This window comes from Zonotrichia albicollis, chromosome 17 (genome assembly GCF_047830755.1).
Source record: "Zonotrichia albicollis isolate bZonAlb1 chromosome 17, bZonAlb1.hap1, whole genome shotgun sequence".
NCBI lineage: Eukaryota > Metazoa > Chordata > Aves > Passeriformes > Passerellidae > Zonotrichia > Zonotrichia albicollis.
Genome location: NC_133835.1, coordinates 6,753,849 through 6,778,037, shown reverse-complemented (window position 1 = coordinate 6,778,037; position 24,189 = coordinate 6,753,849). Strand labels below are relative to the sequence as shown.

Here is a 24,189-nt window from a genome sequence, read left to right as displayed (position 1 = left end):
GAAGCTCTGTGGAGTCTCCTTGCCTTCCTGTTGCTACCAGCGAGCACACAGCTTAGGGGGCCCCTGGGGAGCCCGCAGAAGAACAGCTCACCCACCCGTGTGGCGTTGGGGCCCACGTCCAGGTTGCTGATGATGTCCATCATGAAGCGCCGCATGGTCTCGAACTCGAAGGGGCGCACGCTGCGCGAGCTGTCGATCACAAACACGATGTCCAGGGGACCCGTCCTGCACTTCAGGGCTGAGGAGAAGGCAAGGAGAAGGCTCAGTCCTGTGGCTGTCTGCAGGGAGCACAGAGATCTCTGCCTGCTGGCTGGGGGCTGCTCATGAGGGATGGAGAGAGCAGGTTTGGGCAGCCCCCACAGACCGGCACCTTCCACTGCCCAGTGAATCCACAGAAGGTTGTCACAGACATGTTTTATGAAACATCCTTTCATTAGGATCCTTTTCTCCTGAGAAGAGGCCTCAGGAACAAAATGTAAACAATAATTATCTTCTGCTGTGGAATGCAACAGATGGTTCTGTGATTGGTCTCATGTGGTTGTTTCTAATTAATGGCCAATCACAGTCAGCTGGCTCAGACTGTCTGGTCAGTCACAAACCTTTGTTATCATTCTTTCTTTTTCTATTCTTAGCTAGCCTTCTGATGAAATCCTTTCTTCTATTCTTTTAGTATAGCTTTAATATAATATATATCATAAAATAATAAATCAAGCCTTCTGAAACATGGAGTCAGATCCTCGTCTCTTCCCTCATCCTGGGACCCCTGCAAACACCACCATAGAAGCTGGCAGAGTGGAAGCAGGGCCAACAGGCTGGGGAGACATCTCCTGGCTGTGGGTTCTTGTGGCTGTTGTTTTTTAAGGGCAGGGAATGAGACATTAAAAGCAAAGCTGGTGGAGATTGAGCCAAAAAGCATCTCTTGAGGGGATGCCACCCCCAGTGCAAACTGAGGGAATGTTCAGCAAGTGAAATGCCAGTGAACATTTCTGCTGGTAGAATTGGGCCTTAATAATAAAGGAAATGCTTTCAGTGCCTTTGGGATGATGCCGCTCTAAAGGTCTCTGAGACATACCTGCTCCTTTCTCCATTTGGTGCCTTCACTGTTTTTAAACTAAAATTGATTTAGATCTCTTTGTCCTGGGAGGAAAGAGGCTGGAACCTCTGGGTTTGCTTTGTCTCTTGCACCTGGAGAATCAAGCAAGGAGGAGGCTTCTCCTTACAGCTGTGCCTCCTGCAAGGTCACAGCCCATGGCCTGGAGGGTGACAAGCAGGGCTGTGTCACAGGTGAGGAGGTGCCCAGAGCAAGCAGCACCAAAGCCACCATGCTGGGGCCAGGAGGTTTGTGTCCCACTGTTGGGAGGACCCTCCATCCTCCTGGGGATGCTCCCAAGGAAGAGACATCATGTCCCCCCATAACACACAGCAAACTGTCCTCTGAGGGCTCCACTGCCCCATGCCCTCACTTCTCTCCCCTCCATGCACTCCCCACCAGCCAGGGCTCACCTGCAGGTTTTGGTCTGGCTTCCAGTGTTGTCAGGAGGAGCAGGAGGAGAGGGGCAGCAGGCAGGAGCTTCATGATGGCTCTGGGAGAGCACGCAGTTCCAGTGCTGGAAGGATGTGCTGCAGGGAGAAGACAAGGTTGAATCAGTGCTGGGGGTGAGCTCAGCCACAGGGCAACATTCTCATGTGATGGGTGTCCCTAGGCAGTGCCAAAAACCCTCAACAGCAGCAGTTTTGACAGATCCATCCCCAAACTTCTCTGAATCCACATGGAATCTTTCCTGTTCCAAGGACTGGCAGTCTCAGCACAGCTCAATTTCATTACAGTAGCAGCACTCTGCCAAGGGTCTGATTTTCTGCTCTGGGTGGAGCTGGCCATTGGACAAGCCTTATTTTCACTTGCAAACCAGGCAGATGGGATGTTCAGCCAAATGCTTTTTCCCTGACTGTGTGGCTGTTCTCTGCAGCCAGTGGAGAGTGGGAAAGCTGCACGCAGGGATGCAGAGCACTAGCCCTCCTGATACTCCTGCACGGGGAGAGAAGCCCCCAGATGAAACACCAGCACAGACAGCACCTGCTCAGAAGTCTCTCAAAGTCAGTGGCAAAGATCATTTTTCCAAGAAATTCCATTCCCTGCCTGTTTCCAAACTCCCTTGGGAGAGCAGAAGCCTCTGCAGGCAGAGGGTGCGAGGGTGCCTTTAGAGTCCCCACCACTCTGCACCTCTCCCTGTCATAAAGGTTTTTCCAAGGGATTCTCTGCACCTCAACAGTTTTTTCATGTCTTTAGGGTGGGATCAGTGTGGAGAAAGGTATTTAAACTTGTTACCCAAAACCTTCGCTTCTCACTTCTCTCCCTCCCTGCCCACCTCTGTGTTGTCTTGCCTTGCCTTTCCTGGCTCCTGCAGGGATGTGGATTTATTTAGTTCATTTTTATTCCAGCTCTGGTTGGAAACCCAAGGTGCTGGGGACAGAAATGCCACAGATAATGTGACTCTCCCCAGGACATGGGCAGTGCCAGGACTGGGCTCAGGTACTGGAAGGGTGCTTTTAAGAAAAAAACACACCAAAATTCATTTTATCGGTAGTTATCAGGCAGTATTTATTTAGCCCCAGGAGGTCTCAGCTGTAATTCATCACCAGGGTTGCTGTTTAATTGCTCAGTGGTTACGTGCAGCCCTGAACACCACGTCTTTGATAGCAGGGACACTGATAATAGGTTTCACAGCTGCATCTTAAAACTGTCTCGAGGCTCAGTGTTCACACCTGGAAAACTACATTAGAGAATTAGGAGGACAGAAAAGGGGTACTGGAGGATACTGGGATCCAGAACACCCATCTCAAAGTGAGAGACGTGGCCTTTCCCTGGAGGGGAGAGCCCACCAGCCCAGGGCCAGCCTGGGACACAGTGACTCCACAGCAGTGCCAGGAGCTCCTGCAGAGCCCTGCAGGACCAGAGGGATTGCTCTGGCTGAGGGGATGAGCAGGGACAGCAGCCTGGCAGGTCTTTTCTGGGGGTAGAGGTGAGCTTTGAGGCCAGGATTGCTCAGACACCTGTGCCCCTCACCACATGCAAGCAGAGAGGCAAAATTCTCCTCCTCCAGCTTTGTTTCCCCATTCATTTAGCAGATTCTTTTTCCAGCACTGCTTCTTTCCTGGGAGAAAGCACTCACAAAACACTAAATATTTTTGGGGCAGCTGTGCCACCTAGAACATTTCTGCAGCTCCCTTCTCTCCACACCTCCCTGCAGAGGCAGGCTGCTGTGGAGCCTGTGTCTCACAGCATCCAGAGAGGTTCAAAGACAGCCCAGGGGGAGGAATGAGCTGTCGGGCCAGGAACCAAGAAGGAGAAAACCAGTTCACGACTGATCTATTTTTAACATCATCTCAGCTTTTGGATGAAGTCTTGGCTCTCCCCAGCTGCAAGGGCTGATGCTGCCTGGACAGGGCAGGGCATGGCAGCTCAGTCATATTCTGTCCTGGCAGCAGAGACCAGAGTCCTGGCCCCTAATTAAATTTAATGCCCAGTCCTGCCCCAGCAGCAAAGGGATGGGGAAGCAAAGATGACGGGGCAAAAGCCACCCGATGATATCTCTCCCACCGTCCCTGGCAGCTTCCCTCCACACTCCCTTCCCTGGGCTGACCTGCGTCCCTGCAGAGGCACTGAGGGTGCAGAGCACCCCCTCCATGCCCTGCAGCAATGGGAGGCCGTGGTGGGAAGGCAGCGGCTGGCAGGCAGGTGCTGCAGGGCAAGGCAAACACCACCTGCACCGCCAGAGACCTTGAGATAACACAGAGCTATAAAGGCAAAAGGATCCAGGCAAGGTGAGTGCTGCTGCCTGGGCTGGCTCAGCCGAACCCTGCAGACGATCTGAGAGGGCATTTGGACCATTCCTGACAGTTCTGAGCAACTCAGAGGGAGAAACAGCTATTGCTCTTCACTGCTTAAAGAAATGCTCAGTGTGTGATGCAAGGAGGGTGACCGAGGGGAGAACCACATGTGAGGACAGCAGGGTCACCTCCTCTTCCCTCTGCACGCGATCTCAGCCACGGAGGACATGGAGATGGACCCCCAGAGACACACAGGTAAGCCAGCACACCTTCCCTGGGCACCTCCCCTGGCAATGCTGCTCCCCAGGGCAATTGCATCCCTCCCTGCTCCACCACTTGTCCGTCTGCTCTCCCTGCCAAATGCTGAGTCTCAGCAAAAACAGCCGCCTCAGGTTTCAGCCTGGCCTCCTTGGCAGCTCTCTCCTGGCTACAGGTTAGCAGAAATACTCTGAATATTCCCCTGCTGCTTCATCCAGATGGTGGCAGGTTGGGCCTGGGTGCAGCCTGCCTTGGGCAAGGCCACAGGGTGGGGAATGCTGCCAGCTCCCTGCCCTCCTTCTGCTACAGCAATAGGGGCTCTCTGTACTGAGCTGCAGAGGGGATGAGCAGATGGGAAAGGAGAGGTGGCAGTGCATTCACAGCCCAGGAAAAGCCCTGACTGTAGTGTCACAGGGAGGAAAGCAGGTTATGGACTAAGGCTATGGAGCCATGCTGGCTCCAGAGCCTGCAAGAAGCCAGGACAAGGGCTCACCATGAGCAGCAAGGAGTGGGGAAAAGCTGGGAGCCTGTGAGAAGCACCAGCCAAGCCAGAGGGCTGTCCCATGCAGCAGGGCTGTGCAAGGAGGAGGCACACACAGCAGGTCCACCTGGCAGGGTGCAGGGCACTGATGCCACACATGCTAACAGCACCTATTTCTGTGCTGGAAGCCTTGGGCAATGCTAGAGCAGCCCTAGACACGACATTGCTAAGATTCACCCTCCTCATCTGCCTCTCCATGCACCCTCCTTTGCTCTGCACAGCTTTTCTTTGCAGACACCCAACCAGGCAGCTTTGAGAAATTCAATTCCATCTGTGTTATTTGATGAAAGTGTCAAAAACCCAATCAAAATATGACCAGGAGTGCCAGCCCCGAGTCCTTTCACTTAAAACACCTGAGTTCTGCCAGGACAACACAAAGACAGCAAGAGCACCCTCAAGCTGGAGGATGGGGACAAAAATTATGATGTCCTCAGCAGGACAGCAAGTCATCAACCTTCTGGTCCATGCCTGAGAGAAAGGCTGCCCAAAAATGCATGTGGGACCAAGGGAGGAGGACTGAAGTGTGCCTTGCCCCAGGGGACAATGAAGCAACCAGAGCTACCTGGAGAGATGCAGATAATTTACATCATCCTGAAGGCAGCTCTCGATGCCAAAATTTGTTGTAGAAACATGGATGAATTGCTGGCACATTGTTATTTGCAAGACCTGCAAGCAGTGTGAAAGAATGAGGCCTGGGACAGCCTGGAGCTGGATCCACCCTCCCCTGGAGAGTTGCCCAAAGTTGTTTTCTCCCAGTATAATCCCCAGTCTCAAGGCGCTCTCTGCTTGCAGATGCCCAGCTCTCAGTGCTACCTGTGCTGCTCACAAGCTCTGAATCCACCCTCAGGACCATTTTACAGGCAGCACTGACTTTACACTCAATCACAGCTCCAAAATCTCAGTGCTCATCCCCCACAGCAGCTGGGTGACAAAAGGCAAATCAGAGCGGACAGCAATGCAGATTTTAGAGCAAGGAAGGCTCAGGGACCGCAAACAAATCCAGATCATGGAAATGGCAGGATTTTCCAGCCCCAAAGGGGTTTCTCCCCCCATTTAAGGAGTGATGTGTCCTTGGTTTTTCCCAAACACATGTGGGAGAAGCAGAGCAGACTCTTTCCAGGACATGACAGAGCTCTCTGGTTACAACTCCACGGCAGCTTGACTGGGCCAAGTGCCACCTGGAAGGACACGTTGTTTGAAAAACAAGGCTGTATTTCTCCAACAGCACATCAAGGCTCCAAACCCAACAGGAGCAAACCAGCAGGAGGGCTGTAACAGGAAAGCCTTGCTGGATGCAGAAGGAGCTTCTCTTTTGCTCTGTTTGCTCCCCACAAAAGCCTTTTCCCCATTTTATGGGACTCACTCCTGTTTATTCACAGGAAGAATATATTTCTTGACCAGATCCTTCAGCAGTAAGAGATGTCTTTGACTCACAGCTCATGGGCTCAAGTCCTGGCAGGTTTATACTGTGACATGACATCTGAAATCCCCTTGGGAAGGAAACGCTGGGTGTAGCAATGGACAGAGCATCCCCTCCTAGATGTTCTCCACAAGAGCACATGGAGTTTTTCTCTGCCTCAGTCTCTCTCTAAAAGACCTCCCAGAGCTCTGCCACTCACCTGGCAGGAAAGCCTCTTGCCCAGACAGCCTTGCACTGAAACAAGCTGTACCTGGGCTGCTTCGGCAGCAGCTGCCACAGATAAAAGCCACATTCACTTGCAAATTAAAATGTTAAAGATCTAGCCAAGAGGAAAACACATCTGCCAAATCTCCTTGTTCAGCTAATCGTGTCAGAGATGGCTCCTGTTTCAGGACTGCTGTGCCATTGCTCTGTTCTCTCTGTCCCACCCAAGACCTTTAGGCCACACTTGTTCCCTGAGCTGCAGAACAGGCAAACTCAGCCCATCTCCTAACTGCTATTTTCAATAAAACTGGAGTACTCTGATTTTGATGAAGAGTGATCAACAGGGGACAGATCCACTCTCTTTAAAAAGCAAATGCTCTTCTGCAAACAGGTCCTTGGAGGACAGCTGAGCTGGGCCAAGAGACTTCAAACCTTGGAGAGAAGGATGTCCTGGCCATCCAGAAGCTGACGCAGCAATCCATTGCCCAAGTTTTTGTTTTGGGAGGAAGGTGTTAGCATTTTTTTCCCCCAGAAATATGCATGTTCAACCACAAAGGAAAAGTCATGGCCCAGACCAGCCATTGGGCTGGTGCAGAGTTTGTCAGCTAAGCTCCTGAGGCAGCAGAGCTGGTATGAGATTGAGAGTTCCTAGCAGGACAGCTGTCTCCCAGATCTGCTCGGACCACAATCCCCAGCTGACCTCAGGAAGTTTGCATGGCACAGACAACCACAGAGCCCGCCTGCTATTCCAGCCCAGCAATCACAGATTCATTGCCTGACCTCCTTCTCAAAGCCTTTATATCATATTTCTCACTCTAGAGATGTGACTCAATGTGTTGGCATAAGAAAACACGCCAGGAGAATATTCTTGTGCCTCTCCCCTTTATCCTACCCATCCTGCTATGTGTTTAATTGAAATAGCAGAAAGTGAGGAACGTCTGGCAGCTGCGGAAAGGCACGCGGGGACTTTTTGTCCCTCCTCAGAACAGAAAAGCAAATTTGTGTAGATACTTTTCACAGGGAGAACCTCAAAGGTAGCACAGGAAATGTCTCACACCCAAATTCACAGCTTCCACATCCCTCTGGCAGCAGGAGATCTGTCCTGGGACTGGGATGCTGTCACCCCTTAGGAGATGAACCACAGAGCTTCACCAGCAGCACAGTGGCTGTGGCGTCCTTTCTGCCCTGAAGGGCAGGTGACACTCTGGGGAAGCCATCCAAGCCCAGCTGCAGGTGTGTGAGCTGTGAATGCCCAAAGGCAGTGTTTGAGCTGTATGAATTGCCAAAGGCAGCGCTTTTCCACATGTGGAACTTGCCTGATTTTCCAGCCCAGAGACTCTTGTACAGGGGGTTATCTCTGCTGCCAACAGATCTGCTCCCACTGGCTCCTGCCACAGAGCATTCCCTCATATGGGTCCACAGACTGCAAAGATTCCTGAACTTACACACTGGCAAAGCACAACACAGCTCAGAGACAGAAAAGCTGAAGTCTGGAGAGAAAGCAAGGTACTGCCACCTCTCTGCAAGGGACAGCAGCTGAGCCCTGTGGATGTCCCTGAGGGGCACCAGAGGGACCAGGCGAGGGATGGACTCGTGTGCAAGCAGAGCCTTCAAGGCCAGAGGATCAGAAGTTACCAGATAGACAGGCAAAGACAGAATATTGGTGGGGAAGATGGATTCTGACTCAAGTAAAAAACGTCAGGAAGGACAAACTGTGTGAGAACCAAGAAAGATTCAGGCACAGGATAAGACTCAGTCTGGAGCATCCCACAGGGAAATGCTGCCATTGCTGTGAACCAGCCTCTGGAGTCTACTGGGCACACACCTCTACCCTCTCCTGCTTTAACAGAGCTGGTTTAAAACCCTTTCTATTTAGCCAAGGCAGGAGAGAACCAAAGCCTTCTAAGACTTGAAAACATTACCTGGCACCCAAAGGTACATCTGTGCTGTGAGTACCTACAGGGGGGTGATGCTCACCAGCCTCAGTAGTAATGGAGAGCACTGGGTCAGGGTCCCCATGGCCAGCAGATCAGTGCAGCCCTTGCGGCAGCTGCATGAGCTCCTGAAGGTGCCCAAGTGCTCAATTTGCTACTGTGTGAGCCCACAAACAGGATTACTGAGAGGTAATGACAAGTGTCAGGAGCCACTCAGCCTCCTGGCTTGGCTGGAAGAGACATCTGGCATGAAAGGGCCCAAGTGGTGCAGGGGGAGTAGCTGACTTTTATAAGTTTCTTTATAAGCACCACTCCCATCTATTTTATTTTTTTTTCTGTGTTTTTTCTAGGTCCCATTTATTCACTCACAGTAGGGCCTGTCTTTAAGTCCTGTGTGTGTGTGTAGGTACAAACTCTGTTTATCTCCCCCCCATGTTTCAGCCCTATTCATCAGGCATTTGTAAATGGCATTTTATGAGTGCTGAGTTTTTAACAGGGCAGGCACGCTGCTCCAGAGCGAACAAAGGGGCCCCTATTGGAAACTTTAAAGATGTTTAAACAAAGACTTCTCTTGAAAACCTTTAACCCCTCATGCCAACCTCAAGGGAAACGCTATGTTATGAGCAATGGGAGCACAAACATCTTCTGTGACCACAGATTTTCTACAACAAGCTGCCTTGTTGGCCACAGCTCCTCTGTTTGCTCCAGCCACCAGCCAGGGCAGCCCCCGAGCCCATCTTGTTCTGAGCACATACGGTTTCTTTAATTCTTCAACAAAAAATGAAAGTTACAACTTCCACAAAAATCAACAACAGCTTTTTCCCATTGGATGCAGCAATACCCTGCCTGCTTTGATGAAAAGTGTTGTTTTACTGCAGACACCAAGATTTGTCGCCTGGTATCAAGAGGGAAGTTTGCATTTTGGATGAGGCTGAATTTATCCATATCCTGGTGGCAAATATCAGGGCTGAGATCTGAGAGATTTCCCCACACACAGCTTTTTGCTGATATCAACAGCAATCTAATTAATTCCTGCAGAGATTGCAAGAATCTGCTTGTGAAATGCAGTTTCTACTTGTTATTGACAGCCTGCACACTCACTGCTTGGGATTAATTGCTCCTGTCCTTGAAAAAAACAAAAATCTTTACTATCGAGATGCCACAGAGGGTCCCACAGGGAGGGGTCCCAAAGGGAGAACTTCATAACAACTTTATAAATAATCCGGGTTTAAGCGAAGCAAAAATCCAGTGTGATTAAGCAAAAGAGGCAAAGCCCTGTGCCTTGTCTCAGAGCTGGACTGAGAACAGGTCCCTGCTCCCCTCAGTCCCACTGCACCCATGGTGGCTTCTATTGACACAGGACTGTCCCAATTCCCTGCCAGCCTCCTTACCCACTCTGCAGCCTGCCTCCTGAAGGATTCAGCAGCTCTCTGCTCCACAGCAAAGGCTGTCCCTGCAAAACCCCAGCAGAGCACATACCACCACCACAGCATGGATCGGCTCAGCTCACTCGAGTGCATGTCCACACAAACACGATGAGTGCAAAATAATCTGATTTTCCAAACAAGTTTTCCCATGAAATTGCTTGGAACAGAAATGCCCAAAGCTAATTTTATCCTGTGAAACAGTTGGAATGATAAGCCGAAGGTGGGTGATTCCTTGTGCAAACGAGTATGCACAGACCCAATTTTCCAGTCGTGCAGAAACAAACTTAGGGTACACTTCTGAGCTTATCTTTCTGCAGGATCTCCATTTCCTGCTGCTCAGCACGCCTTGCCCAGGTGTACCAGACATTATTATGCTCTGCTATGAGATCCTCGGCTGTATAAGCAGGGACCTGCCCGACAGGTAGGCAAAAGGCGAGCCGGGCAGGCAGCCTGAGGAGCTCACTCATCGCTGCCACAGCACGGAGGAAGAGCGGGTTCCGTGGCCCGGCACCGTGCGCCCGGGGCTCGGGAGGGCTCCATCCCCCAGACGGGAGGAAAAACCCTTTGGGGCGAAGGATGTGCTCTTCCCCTCCTCCCGGCTTTGCTTTCTGCTCCTGGCGCCCAGGATCGCCGCTCCCCTTCCTGCCAGCCCCGCTCCGAGGAAAAGCCCACTCGGAGCGTGCCAATGCCCGCGGCAGCGCTCGGCACCGCGCACAGCCTCGGGACCGGGCTGGGACCGGCACCGGGACCGGGATAAGGATCGGGACCAGGATAGGAACCGGGATCGGGATGGGTATCGGTTCCGGGACCGGGACCCGGACCCGGACCGGGACCGGACTCACCCGCGCCCTTCTGACCCTCCTCGTGTGCTGTGCTCCCCGCAGGAGCGGCGGTGCCCGCGGAGCCGCCGCCTCAGCCGTGCCGGGCTCGGAGCCGCTCCCCGCCGCGCTGCTGGCTCAGGTACGCGCTGCGGGCGGTGCGGGGCGGCGGCAGCGCCGGGGCCCGCCGGCTTTAACGGGGCGGGGGAGCGAGCGGGGGGGGCGGCGGGGCGGGCACGGCCCGGCCCCGGGGCTGCGCCGGCAGCGGGGGGACCGGGGGGGGACCGGGGGGACCGGGGGGGAACGGGGGCAAGCGGGGGTCCCACCTGCCCCCGCCCCGCCGAGCGCGGCCCCGCGGGAGCTGCGCGCAGGTGGAGCCGGCACCGGAGGGTGCCGGGACGGGACGGCCGGGGGATCGCGGGCGGGGAGGGCCGCGCTGCTTTTAGCGGTTTAGCTTCATTTTTTCTTCATTTTTCTCTGTTTTTCCTTTTTTACCCCTTTATTTCACTTTCTTAATTTTTTAAATTTTTTTCTTTATTTTCTCTATTTTATTTATTATTTTCTCTAATTTATTTCTTGTTCTTTTTTATCTTGCTTTATTTTTCTTTATTTTATCTATTTCTTCTCCTTTCGCTTTTTTCTTTGTTTTATATTTTTATATTTTTATTATTTTCTCCTTTTGTTGTCTCTTCCCCTACTGGGGTAATGCATGTGGTAGCCCCATAAACTCAAAAGTTCATGGAAAAAGGAGAGTCTAAGCTTAATACCCATTTAATACCCTAACCCTAACCCATTTGACCTACAGTGTCCTGGAAGTTTAGGAACATCAGCAGGTAGTGGCTGCAGTGTGGGGAAGTGAGCTTGAGCCAGGAGACTGCACAGCAGAGCTTGGAGGGCTGTAGAGCCTCAGGTTAATCTTTCATCAAGAAGGTCAGCTGATGTGCTTTGGAGATCATCAGCAGAAGCTTCTTGGAAACTCTGGAATAGATTTTCCCAGTTCCCCACCTCTTCCTAGTTCTCCCACCTCTCCTAGATCAGTCTGGTGGTGGCACAAACCACCTTTAGTGCTTTTTAGGACTGTGTAGTGGTGCTTTAACAGCATTTCCCTTCCTCTTTGCACACGAGGAACAGAGAAAGGGGACTCCAATAAATCACCCCCACTGTCTGAATTTTCTAGCAGATGTACCAATGCTGTTTTATCAAACTTGGGCATTTTGGGGGTGTTGGTGCTGCTGAGGTGCCCAGCCCAGCTGGCCCCTGCTCCCTGCAGAGCTCACTGCCACAGGCTTTTCCTGCTCTCAGCCGCTGTTTGCCCTTGGTGTGGTCAATAAATCCCCCAGGCCTAGAAAAGGCTGAATTTCACTTGTGTGTGCAGTGAGGAAAATACAGGATTTATAAATACCCATGCATATACAAGGGCTGTGGGTTGGGTTGGTCTGGATTAAAGGAGGTATTGAAAAATGAGGGAAGCCAGAAACTGCAGGCTTCTCATTTCTGTGATTTCTAATGGCTTTTCCTTTTGCATAAACATTGCCTTGACTCCATACCCAAGAGCACTGCAGGCGTTTTCTCCCCTGATCTGCACAAAATATAACCCAGACTTCTAAAATGGATATTTTTTATTAGGATGTTTGGTTTCCCCAAACTGAGGGAAGAACAGTTGTCCTCTGTGGCAGCAAGTCCTCAGCAAGCTTCAGGGCAGCTGTGTCCTGAGCAAGGCAAACCACAGCTCCTTTTTGGGGGGGAGAAAAGCAGAAAATTAGGTCTCTGCACTTCAATTCAGTGCTAACTGCACTTGGGGACACTGTTACTGTGAGTTACAGTTCTTGTCTAAAGAGGTGATTTGAAGAGCCAGTTTTTAAACAATAGCTGCTGGGATTGCATTTTGGTCTCCAGAGTTGGGTACTTTCATTCCCAGGGGACCAAATATATCAGATCCCTTCCTGAGCTGGTGGAGCTCACTGATCTGAAAAGCAGCAGGGCAGAGGGCAGTTTGCTTCTCCCAGTGCCTGTAAAGCGCTTTTTTCTTCTGCTGCGGTTGCCCAAGGGTGTGGGCATCACACAGAGGTGATGTGTGGAGCAGGGCATGTCCCACACAGGGAGCAGCATTCCCCAGCTGCAGGCAGCACAAAGCACTGAGTGATGCCCCTGAGCACTTGCTGCAGGGAGGGAGGGGGATAATTTCCAGCTGTGGTGTTAAACATCAGCTCTCCTAAAATCAGCCATGGGGCTGTGGGGTGCAGCCCTCCCAAAGCCTCCCGGCGCCTTGGTGTGCCCACATGAAACAGCCCCGCGCAAGGTGGTCCAGCTGTGTGTCTCCTGTGGAAAGCACACAGAGTAGTCCTCCTTTTCTGCTTCATTTCCCATGGGAGAGGGCACAGAAACCCAGACAGGGTTTACAAATCCCCATGAGGAACCCTGGGTCTCTCCCAGCTCAAGCAACAGGGCAGAGCCACCCTGGAGATGCACCACAAATGCTCTCACACCCTCTCCTGAGGCACAGCCTCACCTAAAGCAAAGGAAAAGCCTTGGTGAGTGGTGCCAGGCTGAGCAGGGAAGGGGAAAGGCTTACAGAAATCAGTGTAGGAGAAAGGTGGTGGATCCCCCCTTGCTCCCCCTCCTTTTTCTACATAATGCCCAACTGTGTGGAGAGCAGCAGAGCCCCAGCCAAGACCTCAGGCTCTGAAAAGGCAGCTTTTAGTGAGAGCTGTGAGAGCCCAGCCCATGTGGGGCTCCTAACATGACACTGAACTAACACTGCACTACAGCCTAAGCATTTTAATAATTTAATATAATAAATGTCAGAAGGAGTGAATAATTCTCTGTAACCCTGAGGAGGCTGGAGGGGCCAGAAGGAGCCAAGTGGGCATACTGAGCTGCTTTAGCAAGAGCCCTTTGACTCTCTGAAGGGAAATTTATAGCAGATGATGGATGCTGGGTGGTCGTCTCTGTGGGCAGAATGGCAAACACTGTTCAGGAGTGCGTCACTCACACAATTTAGCCCCAAAATTGGGAAGGCAAGGGCTGCAGAGAACAGACAAAGAAAAGAAACCCAAGCTTCTAGGTAGTTGTTCCTCCAGCTGGACATCAAATCTGAAGAGCTCCCATCTGTTTACCTGCCTTTGGCATGCACATTCCCCCTTCAAGCAATGAGCAGCATGCGGGTAATTGTTCCAGAAGGTTCTTTAATCGGCTCCAGGCAGTGACCCACGTGCCTCTGGAATTGTGCAGGGATGGCAGGGAGCAGTGATACCTGCACAAGCCTGGCCCTGCCCTGAGCCAGGGCTGTGGAGGCTCTGCAGAGCAGGCATTGCTGCTGCCCACGCTGCCAGCACACGTCTCAATCCACAGCTTTTGGCAATTCGCTCCTGAACACTCCTGGCCTCCGTGCCAGGCTGTTCCACACTTTGCCAAGGGGTTACTAGCAGAGGAGCCCCACAGGGAGACATCAAGCTGCATGGATGGGCAGTGGTGACTGCATTGGTGACACTAAAGGGGATGGAGCATGTGGCTCTGCAGCTGAGACACAAGGACCCAGAGCTATGCTCCTAATTTTACACAGCACACTGAACCACGAGACTCACCAGGAAAAAATTCACACACCCAGCCTGGTTCTTTCCTGCTGTGTGCCCGTTGTCTCTGACAAACTGAGGGTGAAATGCTACTGAGCAGAGCCAGCAAGGTTCAGGACTCATTTAACACTGTGTTAGTTAATTTAACACTGCATTAGTGTAAAAGGGTATCCAGGGTCAGGCCAATTTCCTTGATACATTTCTACATTTATCCCAATCATAATCAGTTGTTCTAAAAAAAAAAAAAAGAAAAAGAAAAAGAAAGAAAAAAACCAACAAAATCAACCAAAAAAGAAAAAGGAAAAAACATAAAAACCCAAAACCAAACCCAGAGTTTTGCTGAGATTCCCAAATAGTGCTTTTATATGAAAGGAAAAATAGCAAAGGCAGATCAAAGCTGAAATCACACCATTGCTTGGCAGCAGAGGAGTGAAACAGCTGCAGATTGCCACTATGGAAAAAGATTAAATAACTTTCTTATGGGATCTCTTTGGCTGTGCAAAGATATAAACTATTCACTGGCTAGGAAGGGGAGTGAAACTTCAGCAGCACTAAGTGACCCACCCTGGAGCAGCCACTGGTGGGATAATGGTAAATATAAAGCTCTGCCTCAGTGTGCTGGAATGTTGGAACAGGAGTCTCCCAGCACCTGGATGGAGGGAACAGGTACAGCCTTGGCAAAGGAGCTGCTTGTCACAAAATGAAAGCCTGGTCCTTCATTTGCAGATAAACAGCTAAAAAAATGCCCCAGTTGATCCCAAAGATCAAATCCTTCAGCAGAGCTCTGGCATCTTTTGATTGGAGGGGGAAAAAAGGAGAAAAAGTATTATCTGGGGTCCCATGAGTGCTGTGGGCTGAGCCCAGAGCCCTGAGCTGGCAGCAGCTCTGGGGCTGCCACAGGAGCAGAGCCTGGTGGCATCCTGAGCTCTGCACTCAGCAATGGCCATAAAACATTAATTTTCCAGGCACAGAGCAGCAGTTAATGCTGTGGGTGACACTGACACTGGCCCTGGCTGTAAATCTGACTCTGGCAGGGCTCTGGTGATTTACATTTACTAGCTAACACATCTAGGATAAGGAGCTGGGAACAAGGAGGACAGGAGATTATATTGCCCCTCTGGTAACCTAACAGAGCACATCTGTGCAGTGCAAAGTGTCAGGTCCCCGTGGCACTGCTCAGAGAAGACACTGGGTATGGATTTGTTTATATGGGACATGTGGTTTTCTTCCTCAACAACAGCAGAGCATCAGCTCCATCCAAAGGTGGGAAAACTGGAACTGAAATGTGTTTAAAGTGAATTGCAACATGGTGCTAAAAGCTGTAAGGGACACAGCCTTTTTAAAGTATTGCACTGTGAAGAACAGAGCTGACAAGCAAACCCTGCTAGCAGGATGCTTGGAGTGACTGTGTGCAGCTTCTCTCCCTGGAGCCTGCTCTGCCCTCTGAGCCCAGAGGGGCTCAGCACGAGGAGCCTGCCTTGGGGTGATGGCAGGACCAGACTTACCTCTCCTCACACATCTGATCATTTCTGCTCTCAACTCTTCTCCATTTCTAGCCCATTTGAGAGGAAGAGAGACTGTGTTTAAAGGGAATGCTGCCCTGCACATCTCTTGTAAGCTCCTCCTTGGGTGGCCATGGCTGATGCCCCTGGTGTCACCCCTTTTCCCCAGTGCTGTCTCAGCCCCCAGATGCTCTCTCACAGTTACCCTGCCCTGTGTTTTCCACTGTGGCTGGGGCTTCACAGCCTTCTCTGGGCACTGCTTTGCCTCTGATAGGAGAGTCTTTAACCAGGCTGGGCCTCCTCAGTAGGAGCTCTGTGTTCCCAGTGACCACATGGACAGATGTGCCAAGGAGGGACCCCTACACAGGCATCTCCTCTGCTTTCATCTCATCCAGCCAAATATCCCAAACTCAGGGAATGCTCCTGCCCCGTACTCAGGGGTTTTAGGGGCTTTCAGCAGGGCAGCAGCTGGTGCTGTTCAGTGAGTGGTGCACCACAGAAGCCTCCACAGCTGCCATCCCAGAGCTCTCCCCTCCTTGCACACGTGTCCCAGGTGGCAGAGCAGGGCATCTCAGACCCACCTCCTCTCTCTGCAGCTGGTTAACACCCAGCCTACCGAGTTAGCAGAGTTAAATGCCAGGTGTCTGGAAACTCCTTCTAGTTAATAGAGCAGAAACAATCAGCAGAACCACCTACTCCTTAGGTCTCAGAGAAAAATGCAGCTATTTTCACCCAACATCCCTTGCAGAAGCCAGTGAGTGGCTCAATCTTGCAATGCAGCTCCCAGCTGCACTCACAGCTCAGCAGCATCACTGCCCAGCTCACCCAAAAGCCATACAGCAACAAGCACAGCAGCCTGAAAAACAAATTAATAATCAGTTAGGGTTGCACGGGGGGCTGGAAGTCTCAGAAATGCCCTGTGTGTGTTTGGTGGCAAACTGGTGAAGCAGTTACTCCATTGTCTGAACTTTCTGTTTTTCAATGCCAGCCCCATTCTGCAGTTCCTTCTGAAGCCTTTCCACCTTCCCCACCCCATGAGGCTGGGCATGGAGGGAGCTCCTTGCTGCCTGCAGGGCTGGGCAGGAGCTGCTCTGGTGCCCCCGTGCCAGGGAAATTGTGTCTTGCAGACCCAAGCCGTGCCAAGGCAGCCTGCTCCAGGACAGCGTGAGGAGGTACCTGCAGCTGCCAGCAGACCAGACAGTGCTCATCCTGCATGCCAAGGTGGCTCAGAAGTCCTATGGCAACGAGAAAAGGTGGGAGATAGTCAGGACCAGGCAATAAGTTACATAGTCTCCATATATCACACAAAGCTGATTGTTATTTATCAACAAACCCAGGCTTTTATATCCTAGTGCACTACAGGTTGACCTAACTGGTCCTCCAATCAAAACACCATCACCATGGGCTGGTTAAGAAACCACCCTTTGGTAAACAAATCTGCATAACACGTGAACATTCCACATGTTCACAACACCAGGTGCAGCAAGTGAAGATAAGAATTGTTTCTCATTCTTTTCTCTGATCCTCTCCCAGCCTTTCCCAGAATGATGCTGGTAAAGTTGTGTATTCCTCTCTGAGGCCAGAGAGCTGCTGCCACAGGAGATGGTCCCAGCTTCCCTGATAGCCACTTCTAAACCCAGCTACCTAAAGCTTCATTTCAGCCTTGCTGAATTTCACTGATCTAAGCTGGTGAAAATTATCCCCCCTATTCACTCATCTTTGCATCCAAAGTCATCATTTATTCTCCATTAATTTAATTACACAAGAAAGAATTAGCTCCAACCTGTATCCATCCCAGTTAGACATTCCCAGTGGATAGGTTCTTTCCATGCAGCAGTAAAGAAAGACAAAGTAAAAGAAATCAAGATGCTGTTCAAATCTTAGCCCCAAGAAGGAAAGGCTGATGTTTAACTGCCCTCTAACTCTTGCATTAAAATCAGCATGGCCACAGCAGGGACTGGGCTGTTTCCATCAATGCCAGTGGTCTCCAAATCTGCTATTTTTGAAAATCCTTCCCACACTGAACACCTTGAGGTTCTGGCTTGAATCTCCAAAATTGCCACTCACTGGCAGTGACGTCAGACTGCAGCACTGCAATGTAATTAATCCTCCATTAATCCTTGGGATATAAATACTGTTCCATTATTACCCAGCATGGAGCAGCTGGGAGGGAACCAGCTCAGCCTCCTCTGGAACCACCCAGACCCCAGGAGACAGCTCTGGGATGGGCTGGCTGTGCCTACAAAGCTCTCACCACATCCAGTCTCCTGCCAGGGGCTGCTGGTCCGCAGGTAAAAAAAAGTTATTTCAGGACTGAATCTTCCAGCCAGGAGGGAGCCCTCTCATCACAGCCTCTGCTCCTGACCCCATGCAAGGGGTGAAAATCAGATGCCAGGTCTGAAAAGGGAGAGAAAAACCTGCACAGAGCTCCCAGGTTTAAGTTTGAAGGTGCTGCTGCCATTTTCCTTAATAATGGGAGTCAGGGGCCTGTGCTGTGGATGAGTTGTTTAAATAAACTTGTTACCTCCAGGGCTCCAAGATATCCAGCCCCTGCACTGGTGTTTTCTCTGGTGGTGCTTTACCCAGTATCCATAGAGGATGAATTTGCACCATTCACACAAGTGCAAAGACAGTGGAAACCCAAATAAAACACAGGAAAATGGGCTTGCAAACTCCTGGCTATGGATTTATTTGCACTGGGCTGCAGAAGTGATTGTGAATGCAAACTCTGTTCCCAGCCTGCTCAAACTCCCACATGGCAGGCAGGCAGGGGCAGGCTCTGATGGTCCCTGGGGGAGCTGGGGGTGCCAGGCTCCCTGTCCTCCCATGCCAGGGCCATCTGTCACTGCTGGCATCGTGGCCACAGTGGCACCCCCAGATGTGGCAGCTGCTGAGGCTGCAACCAGGCACAGGGCAGAGGGTCCCCAGCCCCTGGCTGAGCTCCCTGTGCCTCCCAGGTGCATGGGTGTCCCCAGTGAAGGTCTCTGCTCTCAGCACAGCCATGCAGCCCCTCCTGAGCACCTTCTCAGGGTGCTGAAGGGCAGTGACAAAATGCCCTCTTGTCTCTGCAGGTTTTTCTGCCCCCCACCTTGTGTTTACCTGAGCGGGCCGGGATGGAAGTTAAAGCAGGAGCAGATAAAAGGTGAGCAGAGCCCTGGACCTCTCCTCCCTCCCTTCCTGCACCATGGAGAGCTGCCCTCTGCAAAGGGGACAGTGAGTCTTTTTATATTGGTTTTGGCCCCCCAAACTCCTTTCCTGATCAAGCCTGAGCCCCCTGAAATCCAAAGAGGGCTGAGGCTTGGTCATGCTGTGCTCCTGGAGAAGCTGAGCCTGTGCAGGGGGCTGGAAGGTGCTGCTCCTTATCTGTTCCAGCCAGGGACCTGGGAGAGGCTGGATTTCGGGTGTGTGGGTACATGGGGCTGGACAGCATGGGCAGCAGCCTGATGGAGACCCAGAAGCTGAGCTTTGAGGAGCAGCCAGATGCAAAGGTAAAGCCTGTGGGGTGTGGGGATCCCCCTCATGCAGGGGCTGGGCTGTCACCAGCCGCACCCCACACCCTGGGATGCCACATCCTCCCCCATCCTGCTCCGGATGTCACATTTTTTCCTAGCCACAATCTCTTTCTTCCTCCCCACTCCATTCACACAAGTGCAAAGACAGTGAAAACCCAAATAAGACACAGGAAAGACTGCTGTGGCATGTGCAGCAATGCAGGCAGCCCAAAGATCCCTGTCTTTCTCTGGAACCATATTTTCAGGTCAACAGCCTGTCAAAATCTGCACAGCTCCCGCAGCCCTTGTTCCTGCTTGTCACAAAATGAAAGCCTGGTCCTTCATTTGCAGATAAACAGCTTTTAAAAATGCCCCAGTTGATCCCAAAGTTCAAATCCTTCAGCAGAGCTCTGGCATCTTTTGATTGGAGGGGGGAAAAAGGAGAAGAAGCATTATCTGGGGTCCCTGAAGAGCACGGGGTCTGAGGCAGGCCAGGAGCTCACAGAAAGGGCCTTTGTCCACAGTGCTTGCCTTGCTGCTAAAGCACAGCATATCGGCCAGGCTGAGGGAAACCATAAACCCAGGGTGATTTCTCATGTTATGTGGGATAAATCACACGTGAACATTCATTTCCATAAGGAATACTCTGCCCCCAGTGTAAATAAAGCCTCTGCTGATCCCCAGCTCTTCATTCCACCTGTAATAACATCTCTGGTCGTTTCTCCCTTTAAATGAACCCGGGGCTCGTTGAAGGGAGCTATTATGTCCTTGTGGGGTGGTGAGGAGGGTGAGGAGGGTGAGGAGGGCTGGTGGGGCTGGGCTGGAGCTGCTGGCAGCCCCTGTGTGCCCCTGGCAGGGGTTCAGCTGTGCCAAGGCCCTGTACATCTCGGACACGGACAAGCGCAAGCATTTCCGCCTGGTCCTGAAGCTCTTCTTCAGCAACGGGCAGGAGATCGGCACCTTCCACAGCAAACTCATCAAGGTCATCTCCAAACCCTCGCAGAAGAAGCAGTCCCTGAAGAACACGGACCGTGAGTGGCTCTGTGGGGAGGATGGTGGGTGCCAGCCCAGGGTGGGATGCTCTCTGCTCGCAGCTTGGCTCTGCAGTGGCCCAGGCTGGACCCAAATGTTGCAGTGCTGTGAGGGTCCCAATGAGGGGAGAGAATGATGCCGCTGACTCCATGGGTATTAAAAGGCTAATTAATTACTTTATTATACTATATTGTTCTATACATCTAAAACTGAACCTGCCAAGCACTCAACACTGCTCACACTGCACTGAATCTGTGACTGTCACAGTTCACCCCCACACACACACAGTTGGCCCTGGAAACAAAACACCATCACTTTGGCCAAGGAAACAAAACACCATCACTTTGGGTAAACAATCTACATTTGGGTAAACAATTGCATTCTACTTTTGCAGAGAAAATGATAAGAACTGTGTTTTTTTTCTCTGAGGTTCAGAGAATGTGAATCCCAGAAATATCCTTGGGAAGAATTGCTTTTCTCTGTGAAGGGAAACATGGCTACACCCACAGCCCATGGGAGCTCCCAAAAGAGGATGTATCTGAGACAGTGCTGTCTCGTTTCCAAGTGGTTCACCCAGCACGGGGTGTAATGCCCTGATGCCAATGTGGTCCCCACACCACGGGCCTCACCCCATTCACACGCAGGGGAGGGTTTGGCTGCTGGGTACCCAGGAACCATGGCATGTCCTCACTGGGCCTGACAGAGCCATCATTCAGTCCTGGCAAGCACTAACCCGGGCACCTCTCCCCTCAGTGTGCATCTCCTCAGGCTCCAAAGTGTCCCTCTTCAACCGCCTGCGCTCCCAGACCGTCAGCACCCGGTACCTGTCCGTGGAGGGAGGAGCCTTCATCGCCAGCGCCCGGCAGTGGGCAGCCTTCACCCTCCACCTGGGTAAGGACCCTCGGGGACATTGATGCCTCCATGCCTCCAGCACTGGCTCTCCTGTCCTGCAAAGCCAGTTCTTGGTGGCAGAAGGCATGGGAATTAGCCTGGGGGTGCAGGAATCTGTCTCAGTCTCACCTCTGCCTGGCATTCCTGGTGCGTCTCTGGATATTTCCCACTGGCTTTGAGGGCACAGGGGCTGTGACCAGGGCTGTACTGGTCTGGAGGTTTACAAATCCAAGCAAGGGATTGCCTTGAAGAGTCCAAAGCCCAACAGTATTCCTGCCCTGCAAGGTGCTGCATCCCCATCCTGCTCTCCCAGGCTGGGCTCCCAGGGAATGATGCTCTCTCCAAGCATCATTCCCTATGAGCCCAGGTAAGACAGCAGCAGGAGCAGGCCCAGACCTGTGCCCAGCTGGGTTAACCAGCTCCCCGGGCTGACTCTGCCTCTCCCTCCCGGACAGCCGACGAGCGCTGCAGCCGCAGCGAGTTCCCCCTGCGGGAAGGGTACATCCGCTACGGCTCCGTGGTCCAGCTGGTCTGCACGGCCACCGGCGTCACCCTGCCGCCCCTGGTGAGCCTCCCACACCCTGCTGCCCCTGGTGAGCCCCCCACACTCTGGTGAGCCCCTGGTGAGCCCCTCACACCCTGGTGAGCCCCTGGTGAGCCCCCCACACCCTGCTGCCCCTGGTGAGCCCCCCCACACCCTGGTGAGCCCCCCACACCCTGGTGAGCCCCTCACACCCTGCCGCCCCTGGCAAACTCCTCATCCTGCCACCCCTGGTGAGCTCTGTGCCTGCAGTGCCAGAGCACAGAGCCGCCCGCACCATGGCTCCGAGTGGTGGGGCCGTGCCGGGCATCCGTGCTGGGGGGATCGATGCTGGGGATTCACACCAGGGATCCATGCCAGGGATCCGTGATGGGGATCCATGATGGGGATCCATGCCGAGAATCCATGCTGGGGATCCATGCCAAGATCCACACCAGAGATCCACACTGGAGATCCACACCAGGGATCCATACTGGGGATCTGTGCCAGGTTCCACACCAGGGATCCATGCTGGAGATCCGTGCCAGGATCCACACCAGGGATCCATGCCAGGGATCCATGCCAGGATCCACACCAGGGATCCATGCCAGCGATGCTGCTGCCCACAGATCATCCGGAAGGTGATGAAGCAGTACGCCATGCTGGATGTGGATGAGCCCATCTCCCAGCTGCACAAGTGTGCCTTCCAGCTGCAGGGCAGTGACCGCATGTACCTGTGCCTCTCCACAGACAAGGTGATCCAGTTCCAGGTATGGCAGTGCAGGAGCAGGGTGCTTGTTGCCCTCTCTCCAAGCTCCTGTGTTGCTTCAGGCTGGGGAGCATGGCACTGGGAGGAGTCTTGCATCCAAACTCAGGCAGAATCATGGCAAAGCTTTAGTGGGGACGCTGGAACTGAGGTCTTTGAAAGGAATCACAATTCCCATTTCCCTATGAGCAAAGCAGTCACTTGCTGGAACCAAGACGCTGAGGGCAGAAGCCAGGCATCCCATCCCCATTCCCCACCACCTCCCCTGCAACAGTAATCCTAGCTCAACTATTCATCCCCCTAGCCTTCTCAGCCTCAGAACTAATACTCTTACATCACATTCAAAGCCACCCTCATCCCCACTCTCATCCTCATCACACAATGAGGAAACCAACCAGAACACCTGAACGCTGGCATTAACTTCCTATTTTATGCACTTGCCAGCTCACTCTCACTACTAATTGCTATCCTCCACCTGCACAATCAAATTGGTACACTACACTTCCCAATACTCAAACTCTCACATCCTACATTAAACTCTTCTTGATCGGGCCTGGCTGCAAGCCTTGCTCTTCTACTAGCCTTCATAGTTAAGGTCCTCCTACACCACCTGACATATTTGGAGCTCTGACACTCTCCACAGGCATCTCCCTGCCCAAAGGAAGCCAACAGGGAGCTGCTGAATGACGGCTCATGCTGGACCATCATCAGCACAGAGACGGTGGAGTACACATTCAGCGAGAGCCTGGCGTGCATCCGCGAGCCTGTCAGCCCCGTGCCCCTCATCGCTGCCCTGCAGGTGGGCACAGCCCCGGGCTGCCCCTCCCTGTCACCTGCCTGCCTCGTGCCTCCTCCTCCTCAGCCCTTCTCCCCCTGTGGCACCTCCCATTCTCAAGTGGGAATGAGATGCACAGGCAGAGCAGCCTGTGGGAGAAGCAGTCTGGCTTCATAACCCACCCAGCCCTGCCACACTCTACCTGTCACAGCTCACAGGTGGTGGGGACGTGGCCATGCTGGAGGTGCAGGGGGAGTATTTCCATGCACACCTCAAGGTCTGGTTCGGAGATGTGGAAGCAGAGACCATGTACAGGTAAGGTGGAAAGGGGAGCTGAAGGCAGGGAACAGCAGCCCAGAGTGGGCTGTGCTGGGCAGGTCTGGGAAGGATGTGGCTGCAGACACTGGGGACAAGGACACTTGCAGGAGCAAGAAAAGGCAGGAATGAGTCTGGTGCCTGCTCTCTGCCCTGGCTGCAGCCTGGGCATAGCCATGGGTGGGGAACAACAGGGATTTCAGGGAACTGCAAACAACCAAGCAGCCTTGGCAGAGAGGAATGAAAGACTGGGAGGAGAGAGGGAACTGGGTGGAGGCTTCACACTGAGCTCCAGGATGGAGGAGAAGTGCAGTCACTCAGTGCTGGCTGCTCCTGCATGGGATCTTCCCTGGTTAACGCACATTTTCCTCTCCTGCACTGACAGGAGCCCCAAGTCCCTGGTGTGTGTGGTCCCTGATGTCTCTGCCTTCGGCAGCGACTGGAGGTGGCTGCGCTATCCCATCACGGTCCCACTCCTGCTCATCAGGGATGACGGCCTCATCTACTCCAGCTCCTTCACATTCACCTACACCCCGGAGCAGAGCTGCGTCCCAGGGCAGCAGGTCCTCTCTGATGTTCCCCAGGACTCAGACAAATTACTGGACAGCATCCACCAGGAGTTCACCAGGACCAACTTCCACCTCTTCATGCAGACCTAGCAGGCTGGGCTGGAACAGGCTTGGCCTCCCTGCTGGCCTAGGGAAGGGGAACACTCCTGCAGGGGACATCTCCATGCTGGGGAGGCTCATCCAGGGCTTGGGGTGGCCCTGCCAAAGGGTTCTCCCCACTCACTGAACACACACCATGCTCCTGTGATTTACTGATTTATCTCTTTCTCACAGCAGCATCTCACACTGCTGACATCTCACATGAGAGCATCAATAAATCAGGCTTG

General features: G+C 52.6%; 2 protein-coding genes across 2 annotated transcripts in view; one reads left to right on the top strand and one right to left on the bottom strand.

Annotated features, from left to right (window-relative positions):
* The window catches only part of MATN4 (matrilin 4), a 19,112-nt gene extending 8,469 nt beyond the window's left edge, over nt 1–10,643 (bottom strand). Inside the window, exons 1-3 of the mRNA XM_005490016.2 lie at nt 10,455–10,643; nt 1,504–1,620; nt 96–238 (exon numbers count right to left, since the gene is read on the bottom strand). Of these exons, the coding sequence (XP_005490073.2) occupies nt 96–238; nt 1,504–1,576 (216 nt within the window). The 5' untranslated portion in view covers nt 1,577–1,620; nt 10,455–10,643. The remainder of the gene's footprint in view (nt 1–95; nt 239–1,503; nt 1,621–10,454) is intronic.
* RBPJL (recombination signal binding protein for immunoglobulin kappa J region like) lies at nt 10,230–24,189 on the top strand. Its single transcript, XM_014269124.3, has 11 exons — nt 10,230–10,572; nt 16,632–16,757; nt 18,576–18,646; nt 18,877–18,992; nt 19,852–20,026; nt 20,781–20,918; nt 21,374–21,483; nt 22,068–22,208; nt 22,848–23,003; nt 23,191–23,294; nt 23,680–24,189. The coding sequence occupies exons 4-11, from the start codon at nt 18,918–18,920 to the stop codon at nt 23,951–23,953; spliced, it is 1,173 nt and encodes a 390-aa protein (XP_014124599.2). The 5' UTR covers nt 10,230–10,572; nt 16,632–16,757; nt 18,576–18,646; nt 18,877–18,917; the 3' UTR covers nt 23,954–24,189.